The sequence below is a fragment of the Bombina bombina genome, chromosome 7 (genome assembly GCF_027579735.1).
Source record: "Bombina bombina isolate aBomBom1 chromosome 7, aBomBom1.pri, whole genome shotgun sequence".
NCBI classification, from domain to species: Eukaryota; Metazoa; Chordata; class Amphibia; order Anura; family Bombinatoridae; genus Bombina; species Bombina bombina.
In genome coordinates, this window is record NC_069505.1 from 165,218,104 (window position 1) to 165,244,316 (window position 26,213).

The window sequence follows — 26,213 nt, forward strand, 5'->3', positions numbered from 1 at the left end:
CACATTTCCACTGCCCTAGAGTTCAGTAGCGGCATGCCTTATACACCCCTGCAGACACTTGTCATTGCTCAGGTTGATGTGAGGCTTCTGTACTGCTGCTCGGCCATGGAAACCCATATCATGAAGTTCCCGATGCAAAGTTAGTTTGCTGATGTTGCTTCCAGACGCAGTTTGAAACTCTGTAGTAAGTGGTGCAACAGATGATAGGTGATAATTACTTGCTACATGCTTCAGCGGCATCGTTCTGTGAGTTTGCATGGGCTACCACTTTGGCTGGGCTGTTGCTGCTTCTAGACACTTCCATTTCACAATAATAGCACTTACAGTTGACCGGTGCCGATCTAGCAGGGCAAGAAAAAATGACTAGTGGCAAAGGAAGCATCCTATGGCAGTGCCACATTTAAAGTCACTGAGTTCTTCAGTACAACCTGACGTTTGTCTACAGCGATTATATGGCTATGTGCTAGGTTTTATGCACCTGTTAGCAATGGGTGCGCATATAGACATCATGTGTCACTGGCAGTTTTAAAGATGCGAGCATGGATCTTTTTGGGTCTTTATATATAATAATTTGACTCCTTGATTACTAGTAACACACAAAACAGTGATTTGCTTTTAACCCATTTGTTACTAGAAACAGACATAAAACAATATGTGCAGATAGCAAAAAGCAATGATTAACAATAGCACAAAAGCAGAAGTGATTTATGTTCTTGATTGCAATGCAATGTAACCCTTTGATGGCCAAGAAGCCAGGCACCAGTAATGTAACCCTTAAATGACTGTAGTACATGAATACAAGCAGCATATGCACCAGTTAATTAATAACTTGATTACTTACTGTATGTGTGATTTAACCCCTTATGCTTGTAGTACATGAATACAAACAGCAACCTCTAGCTATTGTATAGTCACCACTGTGCCCTAATGCTTGTTATTGATCAGGCCTTGGTCTAGAATGTAGATGCTGTATCTGTTATTAGAATTAACCTTTTAAAGTGATGGTAAACTTTAAAAAATCAAATGCCATAAATGTAATCTTTGCTATTAAAAACGTATATGTGTACATTTTTTTGTTTTTAATCCATCTGTGAAAGAGTTAAATTAATGCATATATTAATGCTTCTATTGCAATGTTATGCCAGCCCACATGAATGAACTCTTTTTTTTTTTTTTAATGACAAATCCAGTGAACGTCCAATCAGCGTGTGTGTCATTTGACAATCTTGAAGTCCAGCACCTTTAAAGCCCTTAGAAAGCCTATGAAGAGAGTGGGTGGGACTGCTCTATACATCACAGCCCAGCCAAAGGAGGAAATGAAAGGGGGCGGAGGAACAGACAATACCAATTAGGATTATAAATCTTTTATTATGAAATATATATACACTTTAAAAAAAATAATTATATGGTTTTACTTGCAAACTGTTATATTTTTTATTGCAACATTCTTATAGTCTGAAGTTTACCATCACTTTAACTTGCATGATTCCCAAACTATTTTAAACAAGCTTAATTACTATTCTTTAACATACATACTAAAAAAATGTATGTAGGGCTTAGGAAATATACAGTGACCAGATAATACCTTTTTTTCCCTTCAAACTTATTTTTCTCTATATATTATGGTATAATTTTCCGTACCCTTTAAAGATTTGTTACTAGGTAATTACTACATACTCTACTTACAGAAAAATCTGTACAGACTTTCCTTTAAAACCACAAGTAAAAAATATATTGCTACTCTGTTGGAGATAATTTTACCCAGAGAGAAATGTCCCTGTATTATTATAACTTAACTCATAAACTGTGGCTTCCATAAAGATTTGTAAGCGCTTCTTGTTACTTTCACGAATTGTAAGATCAGCTCCATTATCATCAATGGAGAAACATCTATTTCATAACTTCTCTACTGACAAAGATACCAGCATCACATAAACACACTTAAAACCTTGCCCTTTCTTCTTTAATGTTGCAACAAGAGATTTTTAACTAGAATTAAACTAACATGCACGTGAATTGCAGACATTGCACCTTATATGTTTCTTTATCCTTTTATTCTTGTTTTTTTCCTTATGTTTTTTACGTGTATGTTAATAATATTATTGCACTTTTACCTGACACAACTATCACTCATTTTTGAGTGACTAATTATTTGTTATCATTTATGAAAATGTAATACAAACTTATTAACTTTAAAAAATGCATTTTAAAACTGATAAAGAAAAAAAACTCCCTAAATAAGACAGTACCCTCTAACATATGCACAGAAAAAAACAGTAAAATATAAATGTGAAAAATATAAAAACAACTTTGTCATCTTTGAAATAATGAGTCTTGACAATTGTTGGGAGTTGACAATTGGGAGGTTTGGATAGAAAGATGATAGATAGATAGACAGACAGATAGATAAAACACAATAAAAGTTGAATTTCACCAAGCTACATTCTAGGTGTGACTGCTGGTGGCAAGTGGGGTAGACTCAATGGTGTCTTGTTAACTCTAGACCAGGGCATCAGGTCCTAATTCTAAGGCGCCAGTGGCTTCCTGGCACCTGGGTTTGTCAAGACCTGCAGTAGAGCTTTTGAGAATTCCACCTGCTTGAACAAAGCAAAGTTGAAGTAAAGAGCACTGATTACTGATCATGCCTCTAAGAACATTGTTTCTCAGCCGTGGTCCTCAAGTACCCCCAACAGGCCATGTTTTTATTATAGCTGAACCAGTGTACATGTGACATAATCAGCTGATGAGTGAGAACAGGTTAGTAACCATGGTTACGGATCAGCTGATTATTTCACCTGTGCATTGGTTCAGCTTCAAAAAAAAATTGGCCTGTTGGGGCTAATTGAGGACCGCATTTGAGAAACCCTTCTCTAGAACACCCTGTTACAGCCACAGCCAAACCTTTTTGTGAGACACCTTTCATTCTATCCAGTGAGACTAATTTACCCTAATAAAAGCCCTATTTTACACTTACAAGCATTTCCATAATCTCATTAACAATAGCGTTTCCTAAGTGTTGCTGTTGTAATTATTTATTTTTGGCATTGTTCACGGTCCACATTTCATGTGCGAGATACCATTTATTGGAGCAGTTACCACAACAATATGTTGATGGTAGGAATGCCCCACTAACAATACGTTACTAATGGTAGGTCAAGCAGGCCCCAATGATTTTCGAACATGATCTCACCTTAAAAGGAAATTAAACTAATTTTCATGATTCAGATAGAGCCTACAATTAAACAACTTTTCAATTTACTATTATCAAAATTTGCTCCATTCTCTGTCAAAAAATAAAATAAAATATAAATAAAATAAGAAAGCTTACGTTTTCCTACAGGAATAGACAGACACCTCACAGAATTGTAACTTAGTCTAAACAAAAAAAAAAAACTGCGTTGCCATTTATGTCAGGACTGTCATTTGAAATCTATGTCCAAAGCCAACTCATAGACACATTGGCCCATATATATCATACTGTGGGCACAAAATTATTCCATCCAGAGAGAGCCTGTCTGCCTTCAAGCAAAGGGCATCCACCACCAGAATTTATAAAAATGCTTGTGCAGCTCCTCCCTCTGTGAGAGCAGGGCTTGTCAATCATTTAACTTTGCCATCTCAGAGGAGGCAGAGAAGATAAGAAGCAGCTGTCTTGAGTGAGCCTAAAGGGCAAGCTTGATTAATGGAGCCCATAATCTGTTATAATAAGAGCCACAAAACCTGTGCCCCTTAGCAAAGAAAAAAGTAATAGGTTTTATGAGACATCTATCAATCACCCTATTTCTTACAGCCACGTAGGTTTGTATCTGTATACAAGCAAAAGGATGCCACAAACCAGCTATTAAACATGTTGGAGATATTTAATGGTTTGATTAGCCAATGTAAACATCACTCATAATATACCCATATATCAAGAAGATAGTGCCCCTACACCCACTTGTAAACAAATTCATCAACACCAGGTGAAAGTCAAACAACTTCTATTGTCATCACATTGTAAAGATGCTCAAGAAGACAACATTCCAATGTAAATGATCTTAAATGTAGGGTAAAGTAGCCAACTCCATATCGTATAACAATGTAATACGCATCCTAAAAATTAGAGAGAATGGGACTGAACAAATACACTCAAACATAGACTAACACATTTAAATTAAATCATATTAAACAATGGATAGCACTTGCTTATTCGTGGTCACATTTGGCTAACCAATAAGCAAGCAACAAAAAATGGGCCGGCTCCTAAGCTTTACATTCCTGCTTTTTAAATAAAGATAGCTGGAGAACGAAGAAAAAATAGGTTTAGTATTTTTTTAATTCTATTATCAATTTTCTTTGTTATCTTTGTATCTTTTGTTCAAAAGCAGGGATGTATGCTTAGGAGCTGGCCAATTTCGGGAGCACTATATGGCAGAAGTTTAGCAAGAATGTTATCCATTTGCAAGAGCACTAGATGGCAGCACTATTTCCTGCCATGTTGTGCTCCAGATGCCTACCTAGGTATCTCTTCTACACAGATTATCATGAGATTGAAGCAAATTTGAAACTTTTTTTTAAAAAGTATGCTCTGTCTGAATCACAAAAGAAAATTTTGGGGTTTCATATTCTTCAAATAAAGCTAAAGTCAACAAAAATATAAATTCTGATGAACATTGCATCATTTTAGTTTTTCATTGACTGCAGTACTCTGACCTTGAATGACACAAATGAGAAAACTGGTATCTGCAACCTACCACATTTTATTCACAAACTGGTATCTGCAACCTACCACATTTTATTCACAAACTGGTGTCTGCAACCTACCACATTTTATTCACAAACTGGTGTCTGCAACCTACCACATTTTATTCACAAACTGGTGTCTGCAACCTACCACATTTTATTCACAAACTGGTATCTGCAACCTACCACATTTTATTCACAAACTGGTATCTGCAACCTACCACATTTTATTCACAAACTGGTGTCTGCAACCTACCACATTTTATTCACAAACTGGTGTCTGCAACCTACCACATTTTATGAACGAATAGAAACATTTTATAACAAAAGATAAACCAAACTCAAATATTTTGAACTTGAATGACATTTTACACAGATGAGAAAATTTTATTCATGAATTGGTATCTGAAACCTACTACATTTTATTCACAAACTGGTGTCTGAAACCTTCCAAATGTGATGTTTTTATTACTTTGCTTTTCAGTAAGTCTTGCAACAGTACCCTGGCTTCTATATCCCTTGACCCCCCCTCCCCACCCCACCACCACCAAAAAAATAAATAATATATAATAATACTTCTCAAGATGAGGGCAGAGTGTTCATCACTAATTGTCATTTTATTGTTGCGATAGTTACTGGGGCATTGTATTCAAAATGTAATTCCTGTAAATTAATTTATAAAAATGAAACACTGTAGCAATATGCAGGTTCATTCATACAATTTCATGCATTGCCTAAAACTAACTCGGTATTCTATAGAACAGACATTCTCAAACTTGGCCCTCCAGAGGTTTTGGAACTACATTTCCCATGATGCTTAGCCAGCATATCAGCTGGATGAGCATCATGGAAACTGTAGTTCCAAAACCTCTGGAGGGTCAAGTTTGAGGATGTCTGCTATAGAATGTCTAGGAAATGTGTAAAGATGATTCTTTTATTGCACACATCTCCTGGACATTTTATGCATTATGTAGCATCACTAGTTGCCTGTAACACACACAAACAAACACACATATAAACAAATACATACAAACACTATAGTTTACTAGCCAGGGGTCAAAATTTACTAGCCCCAAGGAAAATGTTACTATTGCACTCAATGTTAAAGTGATTACAGACATTTTTAAAAAAAATCCAATTTACTGCTATTTACTGTGTTGAAGAGATATCTAGGTAGGCATCTACAGCACAACATGACAGTAATCAGTGCTGCGATCTTGTGCTCTTGCAAATGGATAACATTCTTGCAAAACTGCTGCCATATTGTGCTCCAGAAATGGGCCAGTTCTGAAGCATACGCCCCTGCTTTTCAACAAGATACCAAGAGAACAAAAATAAATTGATAATAGAAGTAAATTAGAAAGCTGTTTAAAATTGCATGCTCTATCTGAATCCTGAAAAAAAATGGTGTTTCATATTCCTTTAAATATATGAAGAAGTTATTTTTTTTTATCTTTACATGTCTGGGACTAGTGGAAAATTCCAGCACTGTGTATATACAAAACATAACATGGTCCTCCTGGGCTTAAACCATTTGGCCAAATGCTGTAACTAACCATTTGTGCTTTTAATCTTGCTGTGTGCTTGCAAGAGAGTGCCAGACTTTCAGTGTGCTGTATAAGCAAGAAGGATCCAGCGACTCTCAAGGTGTGAAATTAAAGATGATTTATTTGGAGAAAAAATAAAAAACACACAGTGTGAAGAACTCACACATGAAATTTTACAGCACACAGCATAGAAACAGTCTTACGCGTTTCGGCAGGGTTCTGCCTTAGTCATGGACATACTGAATGTGTCAAATGATCAAACTTAAATACACCTGTGTCCCAGGTGTAATTGAGCAAATGCTATGGCCTTAAAGGGATACTGCAACATATTAGGAAGCCATAAATAACCGGATTGAAGCAAGAGGAGGAAAAAAATGCATTTATACAAACAAGAAAGTAGTAAAATAAACAATCAGTTACAACTGGGGACAATGTAGGCTAAATAACATATCTACAAAAGAGCCCTATACAATGCAATTGTTATTTTAGAATATGTATAAACTTAACTCAGAAATTGTATCTTTCTAGAGCATATAAATATAAAAAGTGACCCCATAAAAACAAACAGAATGTCTATTGTCTATTAATACTATACATATATTGGTAAGTGTGGCTCAAGGAGGAGTATCTTAAGAATTGTGTTAAATTTTAAGACATATTAAGACTATAGCAGGACCGGACTGGGACCAAAAAGAGGCCCAGGCATTTTAGAGCAAAGAGGCCCCCCCCCCCCCCCACCGCTCACCATTTCTTATTTAAAGGGACAGTCTAGTAAAAATTAAACTATCATGATTTGGATAGGGCATGTAATTTTAAACAACTTTTCAATTTACATTTATCCTCAAATTTGCTTTGTTTTCTTAGTATTCTTAGTTGAAAATTAAACCTGGATAGGCTCATATGCTAATTTCTAAGACCTTGAAGGCCACCTCTTATCTGAATGCATTTGACAGTTGTTCACAGCTAGAGGGTGTTAGTTCATGTGTGTCATATAGATTACATTTGCTCACGCCTGTGAAGCTACTTGTGAGAGGAAATATTTAAATTTATATTTATAATGATACTTATATAGTAATAAAAATTATATTAATTTCAGTTACAAAATGGTGCATGAATAGATTTAAAAATAAATAAATTAATAAATAATTAGAATTATCCTGTTTCACCTTCCTACCTGCTTTTCAAAGAAGGATACCAAGAGAACAAAGTAAAAATGATAATAGCAGTAAATAGCACTAACACATTAACCAAACACCAGAGCCCATGAACTGAAATTAACCCCTACACCACTCAAGTAAACCAAAATACAACCTCCCCTTATTACACCTGCTATTAACCCCTTGATCCTCCAATTGCCTTAGCCTCTTATCCCATAGTCACCACATTTATTTAACTGATCTATTCTAACTCCCTGTACCCCATATCTCCCCATGACAAAATACTAATTGTGACCTGGCTGCCACAGCATATAAATCACAAGCAAAAACAAGAGCGCACTCTAAGAGTAAAAGTTTTTACTTAGAGATAATAGCGCATAATAAAAACAACGTACAAGATTACAAGCAATGATAGCAGTATGTGATAATATCACCATAGATGACTCCCTCAACATAACCTCTTGAAAAAGTCTGGTGGCAACCAGAGGAAACGCGTTGAGGCATCAATACTCACCCCCGTAAAGACTCAGGAACAGCTGACCGGCTGCAACATTAACGGATTTTATGCAAAAGGCTTGTGGAACAGCTGATCAACTGAAGAACTCACGCCGCACTGACTGCAAAGATCCCTGTGTTTCCGGCAGCATTGATCTTACCTTTATCATGGGGAAGTCATCTATGGTGATATTATCACATACTGCTATCATTGCTTGTAATCTTGTACGTTGTTTTTATTATGCGCTATTATCTCTAAGTAAAAACTTTTACTCTTAGAGTGTGCTGTGCGCTCTTGTTTTTTCTTGTTGTTTACAGTCTTCTTCAGTAAAGGTGTCACCGGAGACCCTTTCTCACACAAGGAGCAGCACTCAAATCATATACTTCAAGTTATCAGCAGCAAGGACTCCAAGTCTGCACCTTCCAGATTTTGGGCTCTGTCTGACATCGGTACTTCATCTTACCTCCCCACTATCCAAGATCCGGGAAGTTTCTAAATAACCAAGGTCAGGCACTACCAGTACATATTTTGAATATCACTAGTTATATGTACCGGAACCTCAGGAGGGTGTTTTGACTCAATGTGTATTGCTATATAGTACACAAAACACTGTGGACTTTACTTTGCTGCTTCTTGCTTACGGATATTCGATATTATTTGACAATCATTTCCAGATCGTAATTCTTTGCAACATTTTATTTATGTATTAATTTTAGGTGCACTACTCATTGATTCATATCATATTTTATTTATATGTGCCCTATTCTCACATATATGGGAAGCGCTAATGTTTTTATTTCTCTTTAAGTACAGCATATAAATCCCTTACTATCACCACCCCTAGCTTACCCCATAACTATAACAGCAACTAAGACAAATAATGACCCAGGTCATAGCACACAGTGCTGCTCCCAACTACCTGTCCACTCCAAATAAAGTACAACCTCTCAAGTACAGGATTACTTCTACCAGGAATCAACACTGCCCATAGCATTCCTCTCATAATGGACACCCATCACCCATGATAGACAAAAACATAAAGTCGTTAAGATGCACATTAAAAAGTCATTGAGATGCACATTAAACTGTAACAGTACATACATGAGATCGATGTCAGCTTCTTACCGGACTTTTCTAGGGCCACAGATATGGCATATGCTGGCTGGCCCTATCCACATAAACAGCAGGAGGCACGCAAACTACAGCAAATGTCTGACCGCAACATGCCAAGGATGGGGAGACCTAGCTGCAGCTGTGCTGCCTGCGCAGCTGTGGAGTGTTTCGTGCCATTAACACTGCAGAGTGCAGCAGCTCCAGCTCACACTCTCAGAGTCACCTAGACAAAAAGACCGGTAGTCAGCGTGCGGCCGCAGTGCAGCCAGTATTGAGTCCCCAGCGGCGGCAGGCCACATTACACTAGTGCGGCCGTGTCTGTGTGTGAGAGCTGAGCTCAGTACTCAGAGTCAGTCTCAGACGGTGAGCAGCTGCGGCACCGGCACTGTATATTATGTTGCACAGAGAGAGTCACAATAAAATTTTACAGCCATCCAAGACAGAATCAACTCTAACGCACACAACAGCAAGGAGCTGTTCTCAGTCATCAAGGAATTCTCTAAACCCAACAGCGACACCACCAACATCCCACCCTCCCAAGACCTCTGCAATACCCTCGCTGCCCACTTCCACTGCAAGATCCTCAACATCTATGACAGTTTCACACCTTATAACTCAACCTCCACCACCCACTGCCCTACACCCCTCCCAAATTTGTCCCCCCACACCACACACGGACTATCTGGAGCCCCCTCACCACAGAGGACACCCTCAGAATCATGAAATCCATCCACTCTGGCGCACCCTCGGACCCATGCCCTCATCACATATTCAACAAAGCAAGCGACACCATCGCCCCTGCCGCACCATCAACTGCTCCATCAAAACTGGCACCTTCCCGGATGTCTGGAAGCACGCAGAACTGAAACCCCTACTGAAGAAACCATCGGCAGACCCCACAGACCCGAATAACTACCGCCCCATCTCTCTACTCCCCTTCCCGGCCACAGTCATAGAGAAGTCCATCAATTCGCAACTTATTGACCACATTGAGGCCAACCACACCCTGGACCACTCCCAATCCGGCTTCAGAAGCAACCACAGCACATCCGTGCCATGCTCGACCAAGGAGAAACTGCCTCCCTCATCCTCCTAGACCTCTCAGCATCCTTTGACACTGTCGACCACAACACCTTCCGCACCCACCTACACGACGCCGGTATACGCAGCAAAGCCCTGGAATGGATCACCTCCTTCCTCACGGGCAGGACCCAGAAAGTCAGACTCCCTCCCTTCTCCTCCAAACCCACACCAGTCAACAGTGGGGTACCGCAAGGCTCTTCGTTGAGCCCCACCCTCTTCAACATCTACATGGCCCCTCTTGTAGCCATTGTCCGACGCCACGACCTCAAAATCGTCTCCTATGCCGACGACACCCAGTTAATCATCTCACTCACCCGAGATCCCACCACCGCCAAAAAGAACGTCTACAAAGGCCTGACAGCAGTTGCCGCCTGGATGAATGACAACCGGCTCAAACTGAACACAGACAAAACCGAAGTCCTCCTCCTCGGACCCAATAAATCCGCATGGGGGGACTCCTGGTGGCCCACATCCCTCGGTCACCCTCCAACCCCAACTGACCACGCACAATATCTAGGCTTCATCCTGGACTCATCACTCTCCATGAACCGACAAATCAATGTCATCACCTCAACATGCTTCCACATCCTCCACCTGCTACGAAAAACCTTAAAGTGGATCCCTACCGAAACCAGGAAAACAGTCACCCACGCCCTTGTCAGCAGCCGGTTGGACTAAGGCAACACACTCTACGCTGACTCCACCATCAAACTTCAAAAGAGACTCCAACGTATCCAGAACGCCTCAGCCAGAGTCATCCTCGACATCCCTCTCCAATGCCACATCACCGAACACCTAAGGAACCTTCACTGGCTCCCCATCAACAAGAGAATCACCTTCAAGCTCCTTACCCACGCGTTCAAGGCCCTACACAACATCGGACCCGAATACATAAACCACCACGTAAATTTCTACACCCCCGCCAGACAACTACGATCGGCCGACCAAGCACTCGCAGTCATCCCCCGCATCAGCAAAGTCACAGCAGATCCTTCTCCCACATAGCAGCAAAGACATGGAACACCCTCCCTTATAAAGTTCAGAAAGGACCTCAAAACCTGGCTCTTCGACTGAACACCCATCCCCTCCCCCCCCTTTTCCTCCTATCTACTTTCCCTTAGCGCCTTGAGACCCTCACGGGTGATTAGTACGCGCTCTATAAGTACCCAATAGATAGACAATAGATTGTGAACATAAATGAAATGTCTAACCCGATCTGAACACTCTATTCCATTCTCAATGTTTTTTAGGTGCTCCCTAATCCTGCTCCGAGCCTCTCTAGTGGTGCACCCCCCGTATTGTTTCCTACATGGAAAGCAACCAACCATGTAGACAACAAAGGTGGATCGACAATTGGTATGGACATTAATGTCGTATACCCTTTGAGTAACAAAGGATTGGAATTGCTTGGATGTTAGGGAATGGCCACAGGAAATACAATTCCCAAAGTGGCATTTAAAATGTCCCTTAACGTCCAACCAAGTGTTTCTGGTACTGGGGGAAGAACGGAGCAGACTAGGGGACAAAACATTTCCCAGAGTGCATCCTCTCCTAAACACAAATTTACAGCCTCCTGATACCATGTCTCTAAGGATGTTCTCTGCAGTGAGTATTGGAAGATGAGTTTTAATAATGTTACAGATCTGTTCAAACTGTGCACTGTAAGTTGTTATAAATGTAGGCTTTGAACTCTCATATTGGATGTTCTTTGGACTAACTCTTTGTTCTAGAAGCATCACATCCCTATCCATGCGATTAACTTCCAATAATGCCAGATTAACAACTTTCTTAGAGTAACCTCTTTCCAGAAATTGAGTCACCAGTGCTTCACTCTCTTTGACATAGTCACAGTCATTCATGCAGTTTCTTTTAACACCAATAAACTGGCCTTTGGCCACACCAAATCCAGTGTGTCTAGATCATTTGATCATTTGACACATTCAGTATGTCCATGACTAAGCAGAACCCAGCCGAAACCCGTAGGTCTGTTTCTATGCTGTGTGCTGTAAAATTTCATGTGTGAGTTCTTCACACTGTGTGTTTTTTATTTTTTCTCCAAATAAATCATCTTTAATTTCACACCTTGAGAGTCGCTGGATCCTTCTTGCTTATACAGCACACTGAAAGTCTGTCACTCTATTGCAAGCACACAGCAAGATTAAAAGCACAAATGGTTAGTTACAGAATTTGGCCAAATGGTTTAAGCCCAGGAGGACCATGTTATGTTTTGTACATACACAGTGCTGGAATTTTCCTCTAGTCCCAGACATGTAAAGATTAAAAAAAAAAATAACTTCTTCATATATTTAAAGGAATATGAAAAACCATTTTTTTCAGGATTCAGATAGAGCATGCAATTTTAAACAGCTTTCTAATTTACTTCTATTATCAAATTTTCTTTGTTCTCTTTGTATCTTTTGTTCAAAAGCAGGGTCATATGCTTAGGAACTAGCCCATTTCTGGAGCACAATATGGCAGCAGTTTTGCAAGAATGTTATCCATTTGCAAGAGCACTAGATCGCAGCACTGATTCCTGTCATGTTGTGCTCCAGATGCCTACCTAGATATCTCTTCAACACAGAAAATCATCAGAACGAAGCAAATTTGATAATAGCAGTAAATTGGAAACTTTTTAACATGTCTGCAATCCCTTTAACATTGAGTGAAATAGTAATATTTTCCCTTGGGGCTAGTAGGTTTTGACCCCTGGCTAGTAAACTATAGTGATATTCTTCCACCCATGTGTTTGTATGTATTTGTTTATATGTGTGTTTGTGTGTGTTACAGGCAACTAGTGATTTTATATAATGCATAAAATGTCCAGGTGGTTACTATGTGCGTGTAGTATAGCATTGTAGGCTATAGGTTTACAGTAAATGGTGGTACTAACCCTACATGATTCGGCATCTCCAATTAGCAGAAGATCCAAATATGGTATATTCGATGCATGGTGGGTATAGGTGAACTGCAAATTGACATTGTTTGTGTTCAAATAACCGACAAAATCAGTGAGTTCCTGATGACCCCCTGACCATATGAACAGGAGGTCATCAATGTACCTCTTATACATATGTATACAACCAACATATGGATTTCTATCTCCAAAGACGTGTGTCACCTCCCACCAACCCATAAATAGGTTTGCGTAGGCTGGGGCAAATTTTGCCCCCATGGCTGTGCCACGTCTCTGGAGATAGAGGTCTCCTGCAAACTGGAAAAAATTATGAGAAAGCAGAAAATCCAATGACTGAAGGATGAATCTCTTAAGAAAATCATCATAATTGCTGAGGGTATCGAGCATATATGATACAGCTTCTAAACCACTGGAGTGGGGAATGGCAGAGTATAGCCCTACCACATCCACAGTAAGCCATTGATGTTCGGCTCCCCAGGTCACCTGCTGCAGGCATTTAAGAAGGTGCTTTGTGTCCCTTTAATAAGAAGGAAGTTTATAGACAAGGGGTTGAAGTAATGATTCAACCCAACATGACATATTTTCGAAGAGGGATCCTATGCCTGCCACAATTGGTCTACCCCTCACCTCCTCCAAGGACTTATGGACCTTGGGAAGGTGATGAAAAATTGGAGTAATGGGGTCGGAGACATACAGAAAGTTCAATGTCCCTATGGGCTTTGCACCCAGTATGCTCAGGAGTTAACTGCCTGGATTGCTGGTAGCTGTACAGCTGTCTGTGAGTGTTCAGGAATGTGAGTTTTACCGTGACATAGGATGTGTACCCAGTCCACTTTGAGAGTGTAGTCTCTTTCCATGTTTTATATGTGTCTAGAAATTACATAAGGCCTGTGCACCCTTGTGTGTATCTCAGTTTGTTTGATTGACAGAATGCATTGTGTGACTGCAGGTAGGGATCTAGAATGGAAGAGACCTTGAAGTGGTCCTGGGCTTAAACCATTAGGCCAAATGCAACTAACTCTGACTTCCATTTTTGCTTTTAAAATGACAGGAAACCCCAAATATGTCATTCATAATTCGGATAAAACAAACAATTTTAAAGAACTTTCAAATTTACTTTTATTATCAAATATACTTTATTCTCTTGATATCCTTTGCTGAAGGAACAGCATTGCAGTTAGCTGAACATATCTAATTAGCCAATCACAAGAGACAAATGTATGCAAGTACCAATTGCCAGCTAGTTCCCACAAGTGTATGTAAAGGGGCTTTATTTACTGTAAAAATACCCACTGGCACCAATGTAAAGGGCCTTTATTTACTGTAAAAATACCCACTGGCACCAATGTAAAGGGCCTTTATTTACTGTAAAAATACCCACTGGCACCAATGTAAAGGGCCTTTATTTACTGTAAAAATACCCACTGGCACCAATGTAAAGGGGCTTTATTTACGGTAATAATACCCACTTGCACCAATGTAAAGGGGCTTTATTTACTGTAAAAATATCCACTTGCACCAATGTAAAGGGGCTTTATTTACTGTAAAAATACCCACTGGCACCAATGTAAAGGGGCTTTATTTACTGTAAAAAATACCCACTGGCACCAATGTAAAGGTGCCTCTGTGCCTCATTTTCTTATAATTTATTATCATAGAGAAATAATAATTTTACTTCTTGTGACTGGTCCAATAACCTACTGCTCATGATAAATACAGGCACACAAAATATTTTATTTATAGCACTGTTGCCAGTTTGCGTACACTCTTTTAAACTATTCACCACCACTATTTAGGTGATCCACTGCTTCACAAAGCAAAATCAAACATCTGAGGCGGTGGACAGCAATCCGCCCGATCGCATACGATCAAGTTGATTGACATCCCCTACTAGCGGCTGATTGGCTGCAAAAGTGCAGGGGGCGACATTGTGCAATGATAAATGCCGACAGTGTATGCTGCCGACATTTATTGATGTGCGGCGGACATTAATAAATCGGCCCCTCAATATTTAAATGTAATGTTAAAATGTTACACTTGATATTCAAGTATTAACATTCTATATATGAATCTTAACATTCTTTCTAAAGCAAAATTTGACTCATAGAACAAATATCAAGGAGATCATTAATTCTGTATTCAAATCTTAAAATTCAAACATTTGTCAATCCCTAATACACAACACAGACCAACACACAAATTTCCAGTCTGACATTACTTTCATATTTAAGCAAACAAAAGAGAGTGAGCTTCCATGAGTCACAATACGCACATAAATCCAACCTTGTTAAATTCTACACATGTACTCATACATACATTTACTATAAAATTTATTTGGCCTGACACATCCATAACCTTGTCTCAGCCACTGATTCTTCACTTCTGCAAGCAGGGTACTCAGCTTGTGTGTATTGCGGAGTTTAAATATGCATTCTCCGAAACCCCTCAGTGAAACAAAGATCTTTGGCGTGGGGGGGGGAGCAATAAAAATGTGAATAAATAAATATAAATAAGTTACACATATTTTATGACTCAATAGGTGTCTGTCTACCTATATATTAATGTGTGGTGTATTCACACACAGAAAAGGTATTTTGCATTTCAAACATTAATGCACTTTTATCCTGAAATAACTGCTTGCAGAATTCCGTGAGTATTCTGACAATGTGAAGCAAAGTGCCTGATGACAGAGTTAAAAGAAGCTTTTAGGTTGAAGCCCATCCAGTAAACCCATAAAACCTTTGAATTGGGAGCTGTTACTTGTCAGATAAATAGCATTAATAAAATAAATGGCCAGGCTCGAAGGGCTGTAGAACGTCTGCAGATTCCCATTTAATTCTCGCTGGCTCTAGTAAATCACAAAATTTAATTTAAACAACACCTAGGAACTGGGTAGATCTGAAGAGTTTAATTATCATACAGGACTCCTTTTAAGGCATCTTTTATTTTTTTCAATTCATGGTTTAGTGTTAAGGGGAAAAAATGTGCACCAGAAAGGCAAATGTGTGCATCTTTCATTAGAAGCAGTTTGTCTTTATGTCAGATAACAGAATGTGACTTACCGAGAGGGGGACCGTGAGTCATTAATATATCGATGCCCTCTGGAATTAGGTTCCACTTGTCAAGTAAAGACTGACCTCTTGGGAGATTAAAGCCCCATCCGTTAAACCACGGTGTCCTATTAGAAACAAAAAAAAAAGTCAGTTATTGGTACAACTACAGATAATTATCTGCCTACTTTGGCATTACCTTTTATTTGGATTCTGAAAATACTCAATAGCTTTTCTGCAGTAAAAAATAATTAAATTCTACTGAGCCAGCTCTGCAGTCCAGCTCCTACACTTACCCAAAATGCATTAGCCTTACTCCACAGACTGTTGCAACTATAAGTTAACCCCCCCTCACCAATAAGATGTACAATTCTACTAAATACAATATAATAAAAACATGAAACAAAAGTATTAAAAGATACAAATCTCATTTCAATAAAAAGGAAAGCAAACTGTCAATCATACACTTAGGGGTAGATTTATCAATTTGCAAACAGAAAAGGTTTATATTTAGTGAATCTATCCACATTTCATAGAAAATTGTGGGGGGCATTTGTTCTCCATAATTAGCATGCCATGAGCGAACACTTGTACAACGCCGCCCCTGCAACCAATTGCACTTGTTCAGGGCTTGTCATTCACCCCAATCAAATGAGTCTGGTGTGATATTCATCCACCAACTATAATTTAAAGAAGAGGCTTCAAAAATCTGTGGTATAAACTACTGCTACAAAATATCAGTAGTAGGCTCCAATTAGCGATCCTGCAACCAATCAGCTTGTGATAAATAAACCCCTTAAGCCCTCCCCTTGGTCACTTTAAAAACTAACTGGAGCATTTTGCAGTCTATAAGAAACTGCATCAGCTGATGCACTTGGTAATTTACAGTAGGAGGAGAGGTAGTCTAATTATGAACACTACTATTTATTATAATCTTGTGTATGACAGAGCTGGCATCACTGATACGTACATTTTGCTTTAGAGCAAAATATAACATCCCTAAAAAAATGTAGCTCACCTGCAGTAAAGTGTTACTACAATAAAAGAATAACAAAACAAAGGTAAAAATTTTATATATATATATATATATATATATATATATATATATATATATATACAAACCCACACATTAAAAGTGTTTGTTTGAGTGGGAAGAGCTTAAAGGTATATGTATATATATTTATATACTGTATATACAGTATCCCACAAAAGTGAGTACATCCCTCACATTTCTTTCATGTAATTAGCAAGAGTCCATGAGCTAGTGACATATGGGATATACATTCCTACCAGGAGGGGCAAAGTTTCCCAAACCTTAAAATGCCTATAAATACACCCCTCACCACACCCACAATTCAGTTTTACAAATTTGCCTCCCATGGAGGTGGTGAAGTAAGTTTGTGCTAGATTCTACGTTGATATGCGCTTCGCAGCAGGCTGAAGCCCGGTTTTCCTCTCAGAGTGAATGTCAGAGGGATGTGAAGAGAGTATTGCCTATTTGAATACAATGGTCTTCCTCTAGGGGATCTATTTCATAGGTTCTCTGTTATCGGTCGTAGAGATTTCTTCTCCTACCTCCCTTTTCAGATCGACGATATACTCTTATATATCATTACCTCTACTGATTCTTGTTTCAGTACTGGTTTGGCTATCTACTATATGTAAATGAGTGTCTTAGGGTAAGTCTTATTTTTATTTATGACACTCAAAGCTATGGTGGGCACTTTATATGTAAAGTTCTAAATATATGTGTTTAAACTTATATTTGCCATGATTCAGGATATTTAGTATTCCTTCATTCAGACTGTCAGTTTCATTTTTTTGGGAAAATGCATATGAAATGAAATATTTTTCTTACCTAAATTTTCAATTGACTTTTTTCCTTTAAATTGCGGACTGTTAGGCTCGCGGGTGCAAAAAATGCTAGAAATTATTGCGTCATTTTTGGCGTGAGACTTTTTTGGTGCGAAATTGACGTTTGTCTGACGTTAATGACATAATTTCTGGCGTCGTAGTTGATGCCGGAAGTTTTCACAAAGTTGTATCATTTTTGGCTCTCGTGTTTGTTGCAGACGTTTTTGGCGCCAAAAAATATGTGGGCGTCATTCTTGGCGCCAGATTTTTAACATTATTTAAGTCTCATTTTTTTGTTGCTTCTGGTTTCTAGAGGCCTGTTCTGTTTGCATTTTTTTCCCATTCCTGAAACTGTCATTTAAGGAATTTGATAATTTTGCTTTATATGTTGTTTTTTTCTATTACATATTGCAAGATATTTCAAAAACTGTTCCTGTATCAGAAAATGCTGAGGGATTCCTGATGACTGATATCAGTCCTACCAAAGCTAAGTTCATTTATTTTAATGTTATGAATGTTTATCTTTAGCTATGGTTTGTAATAAGTTATCATAATAAACTTTTACATGCAGAGTCCATTAGTATTTATGCATATATATTGCTATTCTTTTTACATCTAATGTACAAGATATACTTAGGAATTTTTAAGAATATTTTTCTGATTCTATTCTAAAGGCTTTGTCTGACATCCCGCCTTCTAATAAAATTTTTAGGTCTTTTTTAAACTTCTCATTTAGTTGATGAAGTTTCAAATGACCAACACCATACTGAATTATCCTTCTCTGATGGTGTTTTTTCTCATTCAGAATTTTCTTCTTCAGATATTGACACTAACAAATCTACTTTTTTATTTTTAAATAGAGTACATTCGTTCTTTGTTGAAAAGGTGTTGATTATTTTGGATATTGAAGCAACTAGTTCTTTTGAGTTTAAGACTAGCTAACATTAAATTCTGCTTATTAACCTTCTGTGGTTTCTTCAGAGGTTTTTTTCCAGTTCCTGATACTAGGAATGGAATAGGCCGGGAATTTCTTTTATTCCTTCTTCAAGGTTTTTAAATTGTATTTCTTTCATGTAATTAGCAAGAGTCCATGAGCTAGTGACGTATGGGATATACATTCCTACCAGGAGGGGCAAAGTTTCCCAAACCTCAAAATGCCTATAAATACACCCCTCACCACACCCACAAATCAGTTTTACAAACTTTGCCTCCTATGGAGGTGGTGAAGTAAGTTTGTGCTAGATTCTACGTTGATATGCGCTCCGCAGCAGGTTGGAGCCCGGTTTTCCTCTCAGCGTGCAGTGAATGTCAGAGGGATGTGAGGAGAGTATTGCCTATTTGAATTCAATTATCTCCTTCTACGGGGTCTATTTCATAGGTTCTCTGTTATCGGTCGTAGAGATTCATCTCTTACCTCCCTTTTCAGATTGACGATATACTCTTATTTATATACCATTACCTCTGCTCATTTTCGTTTCAGTACTGGTTTGGCTTTCTACAACATGTAGATGAGTGTCCTGGGGTAAGTAAGTCTTATTTTCTGTGACACTCTAAGCTATGGTTGGGCACTTTTTTATAAAGTTCTAAATATATGTATTCAAACATTTATTTGCCTTGACTCAGGATGTTCAACATTCCTTATTTCAGACAGTCAGTTTCATATTTGGGATAAATGCATATGAATAAATCAATTTTTTTCTTACCTTAAAATTTGACTTTTTCCCTGTGGGCTGTTAGGCTCGCGGGGGCTGAAAATGCTTCATTTTATTGCGTAATTCTTGGCGCGGACTTTTTTGGCGCAAAATTTTTTTTCTGTTTCCGGCGTCATACGTGTCGCCGGAAGTTGCGTCATTTTTTACGTTCTTTTGCGCCAAAAGTGTCGGCGTTCCGGATGTGGCGTCATTTTTGGCGCCAAAAGCATTTAGGCGCCAAATAATGTGGGCGTCATTTTTGGCGCTAAAAAAAAATATGGGCGTCACTATTGTCTCCACATTATTTAAGTCTCATTATTTATTGCTTCTGGTTGCTAGAAGCTTGTTCACTGGCATTTTTTCCCATTCCTGAAACTGTAATTTAAGGAATTTGATCAATTTTGCTTTATATGTTGTTTTTTCTATTACATATTGCAAGATGTCCCACGTTGAAACTGAGTCAGAAGATACTTCTGGAAAATCGCTGCCTAGTGCTGGATCTACCAAAGTTAAGTGTATTTGCTGTAAACTTGTGGTATCTGTTCCTCCAGCTGTTGTTTGTACTGTTTGTCATGACAAACTTGTTAATGCAGATAATATTTCCTTTAGTACTGTTACATTACCTGTTGCTGTTCCGTCAACATCTAATACTCAGAGTGTTCCTGATAACATAAGAGATTTTGTTTCTATATCCATTAAGAAGGCTATGTCTGTTATTCCTCCTTCTAGTAAACGTAAAAAGTCTTTTAAAACTTCTCATTTTTCAGATGAAGTTTTAAATGAACATCATCATTCTGATTCTGATAATGGTTCTTCTGGTTCAGAGGATTGTGTCTCAGAGGTTTATGCTGATAAATCTTCATATTTATTTAAAATGGAATTTATTCGTTCTTTACTTTAAGAAGTCCTTATTGCATTAGAAATTGAGGATTCTGGTCCTCTTGATACTAAATCTAAACGTTTAGATAAGGTTTTTTTAAAACTCCTGTAGTTATTCCAGAAGTTTTTCCTATCCCTAGTGCTATTTCTGAAGTAATTTCCAGGGAATGGAATAATTTGGGTAATTCATTTACTCCTTCTAAACGTTTTAAGCAATTATATCCTGTGCCATCTGACAGATTAGAGTTTTGGGACAAAATCCCTAAGGTTGATGGGGCTGTCTCTACTCTTGCTAAGCGTACTACTATTCCTACGGCAGATGGTACTTCCTTTAAGGATCCTTTAGATAGGAAAATTGAATTCTTTCTAAGAAAAGCTTACTTGTGGTCAGGTAATCTTCTTAGACCTGCTATATCTTTAGCGGATGTTGCTGCAGTTTCAACTTTTTGGTTAGAAGCTTTAGCACAACAAGTAACAGATCATAATTCTCATAGCATTATTAGTCTTCTTCAACATGCTAATAATTTTATTTGTGATGCCATCTTTGATATCATTAGAGTTGATGTCAGGTATATGTCTCTAGCTATTTTAGCTAGAAGAGCTTTATGGCTTAAAACTTGGAATGCTGATATGTCTTCTAAGTCTACTCTGCTTTCCCTTTCTTTCCAGGGTAATAATCGTTTTCGTTCCTTTCGTCACAACAAGGAACAAAAACCTGATCCTTCATCCTCAGGAGCGGTATCAGTTTGGAAACCATCTCCAGTCTGGAATAAATCCAAGCCTTTTAGAAAATCAAAGCCAGCTCCTAAGTCCACATGAAGGTGCGGCCCTCATTAAAGCTCAGCTGGTAGGGGGCAGATAACGTTTTTTCAAAGAAATTTGGATCAATTCCGTTCACAATCTTTGGATTCAGAACATTGTTTCAGAAGGGTACAGAATTGGCTTCGAGATAAGGCCTCCTGCAAAGAGATTTTTTCTTTCCCGTGTCCCAGTAAACCCAGCGAAGGCTCAAGCATTTCTGAAATGTGTTTCAGATCTAGAGTTGGCTGGAGTAATTATGCCAGTTCCAGTTCTGGAACAGGGACTGGGGTTTTATTCAAATCTCTTCATTGTACCAAAGAAGGAAAATTCCTTCAGACCAGTTCTGGATCTAAAAATATTGAATCGTTATGTAAGGATACCAACATTCAAAATGGTAACTGTAAGGACTATCCTGCCTTTTGTTCAGAAAGGGCATTATATGTCTACAATAGATTTACAGGATGCATATCTGCATATTCCGATTCATCCAGATCACTATCAGTTTCTGAGATTCTCTTTTCTAGACAAGCATTACCAGTTTGTGGCTCTGCCGTTTGGCCTAGCTACAGCTCCAAGAATTTTTACGAAGGTTCTCGGTGCCCTTCTGTCTGTAATCAGAGAACAGGGTATTGTGGTATTTCCTTATTTGGACGATATCTTGGTACTTGCTCAGTCTTCACATTTAGCAGAATCTCATACGAATCGACTTGTGTTGTTTCTTCAACATCATGGTTGGAGGATCAATTTACCAAAAAGTTCATTGATTCCTCAGACACAGGTAACCTTTTTAGGTTTCCAGATAGATTCAGTGTCCATGACTCTATCTTTGACAGACAAGAGACGTCTAAAATTGATATCAGCTTGTCAAAACCTTCAGTCACAATCATTCCCTTCGGTAGCCTTATGCATGGAAATTCTAGGTCTTATGACTGCTGCATCGGACGCGATCCCCTTTGCTCGTTTTCACATGCGGCCTCTTCAGCTCTGTATGCTGAACCAGTGGTGCAGGGATTACACGAAGATATCTCAATTAATATCTTTAAAACCGATTGTACGACACTCTCTGACATGGTGGACAGATCACCATTGTTTAGTTCAGGGGGCTTCTTTTGTTCTTCCGACCTGGACTGTAATTTCAACAGATGCCAGTCTTACAGGTTGGGGAGCTGTGTGGGGGTCTCTGACAGCACAAGGGGTTTGGGAATCTCAGGAGGTGAGATTACCGATCAATATTTTGGAACTCCGTGCAATTTTCAGAACTCTTCAGTCTTGGCTTCTTCTAAAGAGAGAATCGTTAATTTGTTTTCAGACAGACAATGTCACAACTGTGGCATACATCAATCATCAAGGAGGGACTCACAGTCCTCTGGCTATGAAAGAAGTATCACGAATTCTGGTATGGGCGGAATCCAGCTCCTGTCTAGTTTCTGTGGTTCATATCCCAGGTATAGACAATTGGGAAGCGGATTATCTCAGTCGCCAAACGTTACATCCGGGCGAATGGTCTCTTCACCCAGAGGTATTTCTTCAGATTGTTCAAATGTGGGGACTTCCAGAAATAGATTTGATGGCCTCTCATCTAAACAAGAAACTTCCCAGGTATCTGTCCAGATCCATGGATCCTCAAGCGGTAGCAGTGGATGCATTGTCACTTCCTTGGAAGTATCATCCTACCTATATCTTTCCGCCTCTAGTTCTTCTTCCAAGAGTAATCTCCAAGATTCTGAAGGAATGATCGTTTGTTCTGCTGGTAGCTCCAGCATGGCCTCACAGGTTTTGGTATGCGGATCTTGTCCGGATGGCCTCTTGCCAACCGTGGACTCTTCCGTTAAGGCCAGACCTTCTGTCGCAAGGCCTTTTTTTCCATCAGGATCTCAAATCCTTAAATTTAAAGGTATGGAGATTGAACGCTTGATTCTTGGTCAAAGAGGTTTCTCTGACTCTGTGATTAATACTATGTTACAGGCTCGTAAATCTGTATCTAGGGAGATATATTATAGAGTCTGGAAGACTTATATTTCTTGGTGTCTTTCTCATCATTTTTCCTGGCATTCTTTTAGAATTCCGAGAATTTTACAGTTTTCTTCAGGATGGTTTGGATAAAGGTTTGTCTGCAAGTTCCTTGAAAGGACAAATCTCTGCTCTTTCTGTTCTTTTTCACAGAAAGATTGCTAATCTTCCTGATATTCATTGTTTTGTACAAGCTTTGGTTCATATAAAACCTGTCATTAAGTCAATTTCTCCTCCTTGGAGTTTGAATTTGGTTCTGAGGGCTCTTCAAGCTCCTCCGTTTGAACCTATGCATTCATTGGACATTAAATTACTTTCTTGGAAAGTTTTGTTCCTTTTGGCCATCTCTTCTGCCAGAAGAGTTTCTGAATTATCTGCTCTTTCTTGTGAGTCTCCTTTTCTGATTTTTTTCCAGGATAAGGCGGTGTTGCGAACTTCTTTTAAATTTTTACCTAAGGTTGTGAATTCAAACAACATTAGTAGAGAAATTGTGGTTCCTTCATTATGTCCTAATCCTAAGAATTCTAAGGAGAAATCATTGCATTCTTTGGATGTAGTTAGAGCTTTGAAATATTATGTTGAAGCTACTAAGAATTTCCGAAAGACTTCTAGTCTATTTGTTATCTTTTCCGGTTCTAGGAAAGGTCAGAAGGCCTCTGCCATTTCTTTGGCATCTTGGTTGAAATCTTTAATTCATCATGCTTATGTCGAGTCGGGTAAAACTCCGCCTCAAAGGATTACAGCTCATTCTACTAGGTCAGTTTCTACTTCCTGGGCGTTTAGGAATGAAGCTTCGGTTGATCAGATTTGCAAAGCAGCAACTTGGTCTTCTTTGCATACTTTTACTAAATTCTACCATTTTGATGTGTTTTCTTCTTCTGAAGCTGTCTTTGGTAGAAAAGTACTTCAGGCAGCTGTTTCAGTTTGAATCTTCTGCTTATATTTTCAGTTTTTTTCTTTATAAGATTTAAACTTTATTTTTGGGTGTGGATTTTTTTTCAGCGGAATTGGCTGTCTTTATTTTATCCCTCCCTCTCTAGTGACTCTTGCGTGGAAGATCCACATCTTGGGTAGTCATTGTCCCATACGTCACTAGCTCATGGACTCTTGCTAATTACATGAAAGAAAACATAATTTATGTAAGAACTTACCTGATAAATTCATTTCTTTCATATTAGCAAGAGTCCATGAGGCCCACCCTTTTTTTGTGGTGGTTATGATTTTTTTATATAAAGCACAATTATTCCAATTCCTTATATTTTATGCTTCGCACTTTTTTTCTTATCACCCCACTTCTTGGCTATTCGTTAAACTGATTTGTGGGTGTGGTGAGGGGTGTATTTATAGGCATTTTGAGGTTTGGGAAACTTTGCCCCTCCTGGTAGGAATGTATATCCCATACGTCACTAGCTCATGGACTCTTGCTAATATGAAAGAAATGAATTTATCAGGTAAGTTCTTACATAAATTATGTTTCTTTGCCGGCAGTTAGTTTTAAATTTTGAGGAAAGATCCCCCAAGTTAATGGGGCTATCTCTACTCTAGCTAAGCATACTATTATTCCTATAGCAAATAGTATTTATTTTTTTCCTTCAGATGGGAAACTTGTATCTTATTTAAGGAAAATTATTTATTTTCAGGTACTTTTCTTAGACCTGTAATTTATTTGGCTGATGTTGCAACTGCTTCAACTTTCTGGTTGGATACTTTAGTGCAACAAGTATTGGATTATGACTTGTTTAGCATTCCTGCGTTGATCAACATGCTAATAATTTCATTTGTGTCGTCATTTTTTTGATATTTTCACAAATGAGGTTTATTCTATGGCTTTAGCTATTTTAGCGAGAATAACTTTGTGATTTCAATCTTGGAATGCTAATTTGATTTCTAAATTCCATATTTTTTTCCAAGGTAATCAATTATTTGGTTCATAATTGGATTCAATTCTTCAACTGTTACTCTGGGCTTCAAGATTGAGTTTTAAGACTAAATTTTAAGCTTATATTAGTTTTTGTTCTTACTAAGGAACGGAATCCTAAATTCTTCCCCAAGTAACATGTTTATAATTGGAAGTTTTCTTCATTCAATTTAAGCCATTTAAAAGATCAAAGTCAGCTCCCCAAATTTGCATGTAGGTGCGGTTCTTATTCCAGCTTAGCTGGTAAGGGTCAGGTTAAGACTTTTTTAAACTTTTGGTTCAATTCGGTCCAAACTTCTTAGATTTGGGTACAGAATAGGATTCAGAGTAAAACCGTCTGTGAGAAGTCTTTTTTTCTCTAACATATTCCGGCTATTCCAGTAAGGCTCACACTTTCCTGAAGTGTGTTTCAGACTTGTATGTATTGGGTACTTGTGAAGTGCGACTGGTCACCCGTTGGGGCTCAAGGCGCTGCTCAGACCTGGAGTTTTCTGGGGTATTTATACCAGTTCCATTTTAGGAACAGGGTTTGGGGGTTTTATTCAAAACTATTCATTGTCCCAAAGAAAGAAAATCTTTTTGAATTATCATATAAGTGTACCATCTTTTAGAATGGTGTTTATATGGTCTATTCTGCCTTTTTGGTCAGTGATGGCATTATTTGTTTACAATAGATACAATAGATGCATATCTTCATTTTCTGTTTTCATTCAGATTATTTTCATTTTCTGAGATTCTCTTTTTTTGACAAAGCATTAACAATTTGTTGCTTTTCCTTCTGGTCTAGCGACAGCTCTAAGAATCTTTTTAAGGTTCTCAGTGTTTCCTTATATGGACGGTCTCGTGGTACTGGCTCAGTCTTTTCGTTCTGCGGAATCTCATATGATTCAATTTTTGTTGTTTCTTCAAGACATGGTTAGAGGATCTTTTATCAAAAGCTCCTTGATTACTCACACAAGGGTCACCTTTTTTAGGTTT

General features: G+C 38.4%; 1 protein-coding gene across 1 annotated transcript in view; it reads right to left on the minus strand.

Moving 5' to 3' along the window:
* The window catches only part of MPPED2 (metallophosphoesterase domain containing 2), a 422,875-nt gene that overhangs the window by 55,919 nt on the left and 340,743 nt on the right, over window positions 1-26,213 (minus strand). The window contains exon 5 of the mRNA XM_053720397.1: window positions 16,095-16,210. Coding sequence (XP_053576372.1) covers window positions 16,095-16,210 — 116 coding nt within the window. The remainder of the gene's footprint in view (window positions 1-16,094; window positions 16,211-26,213) is intronic.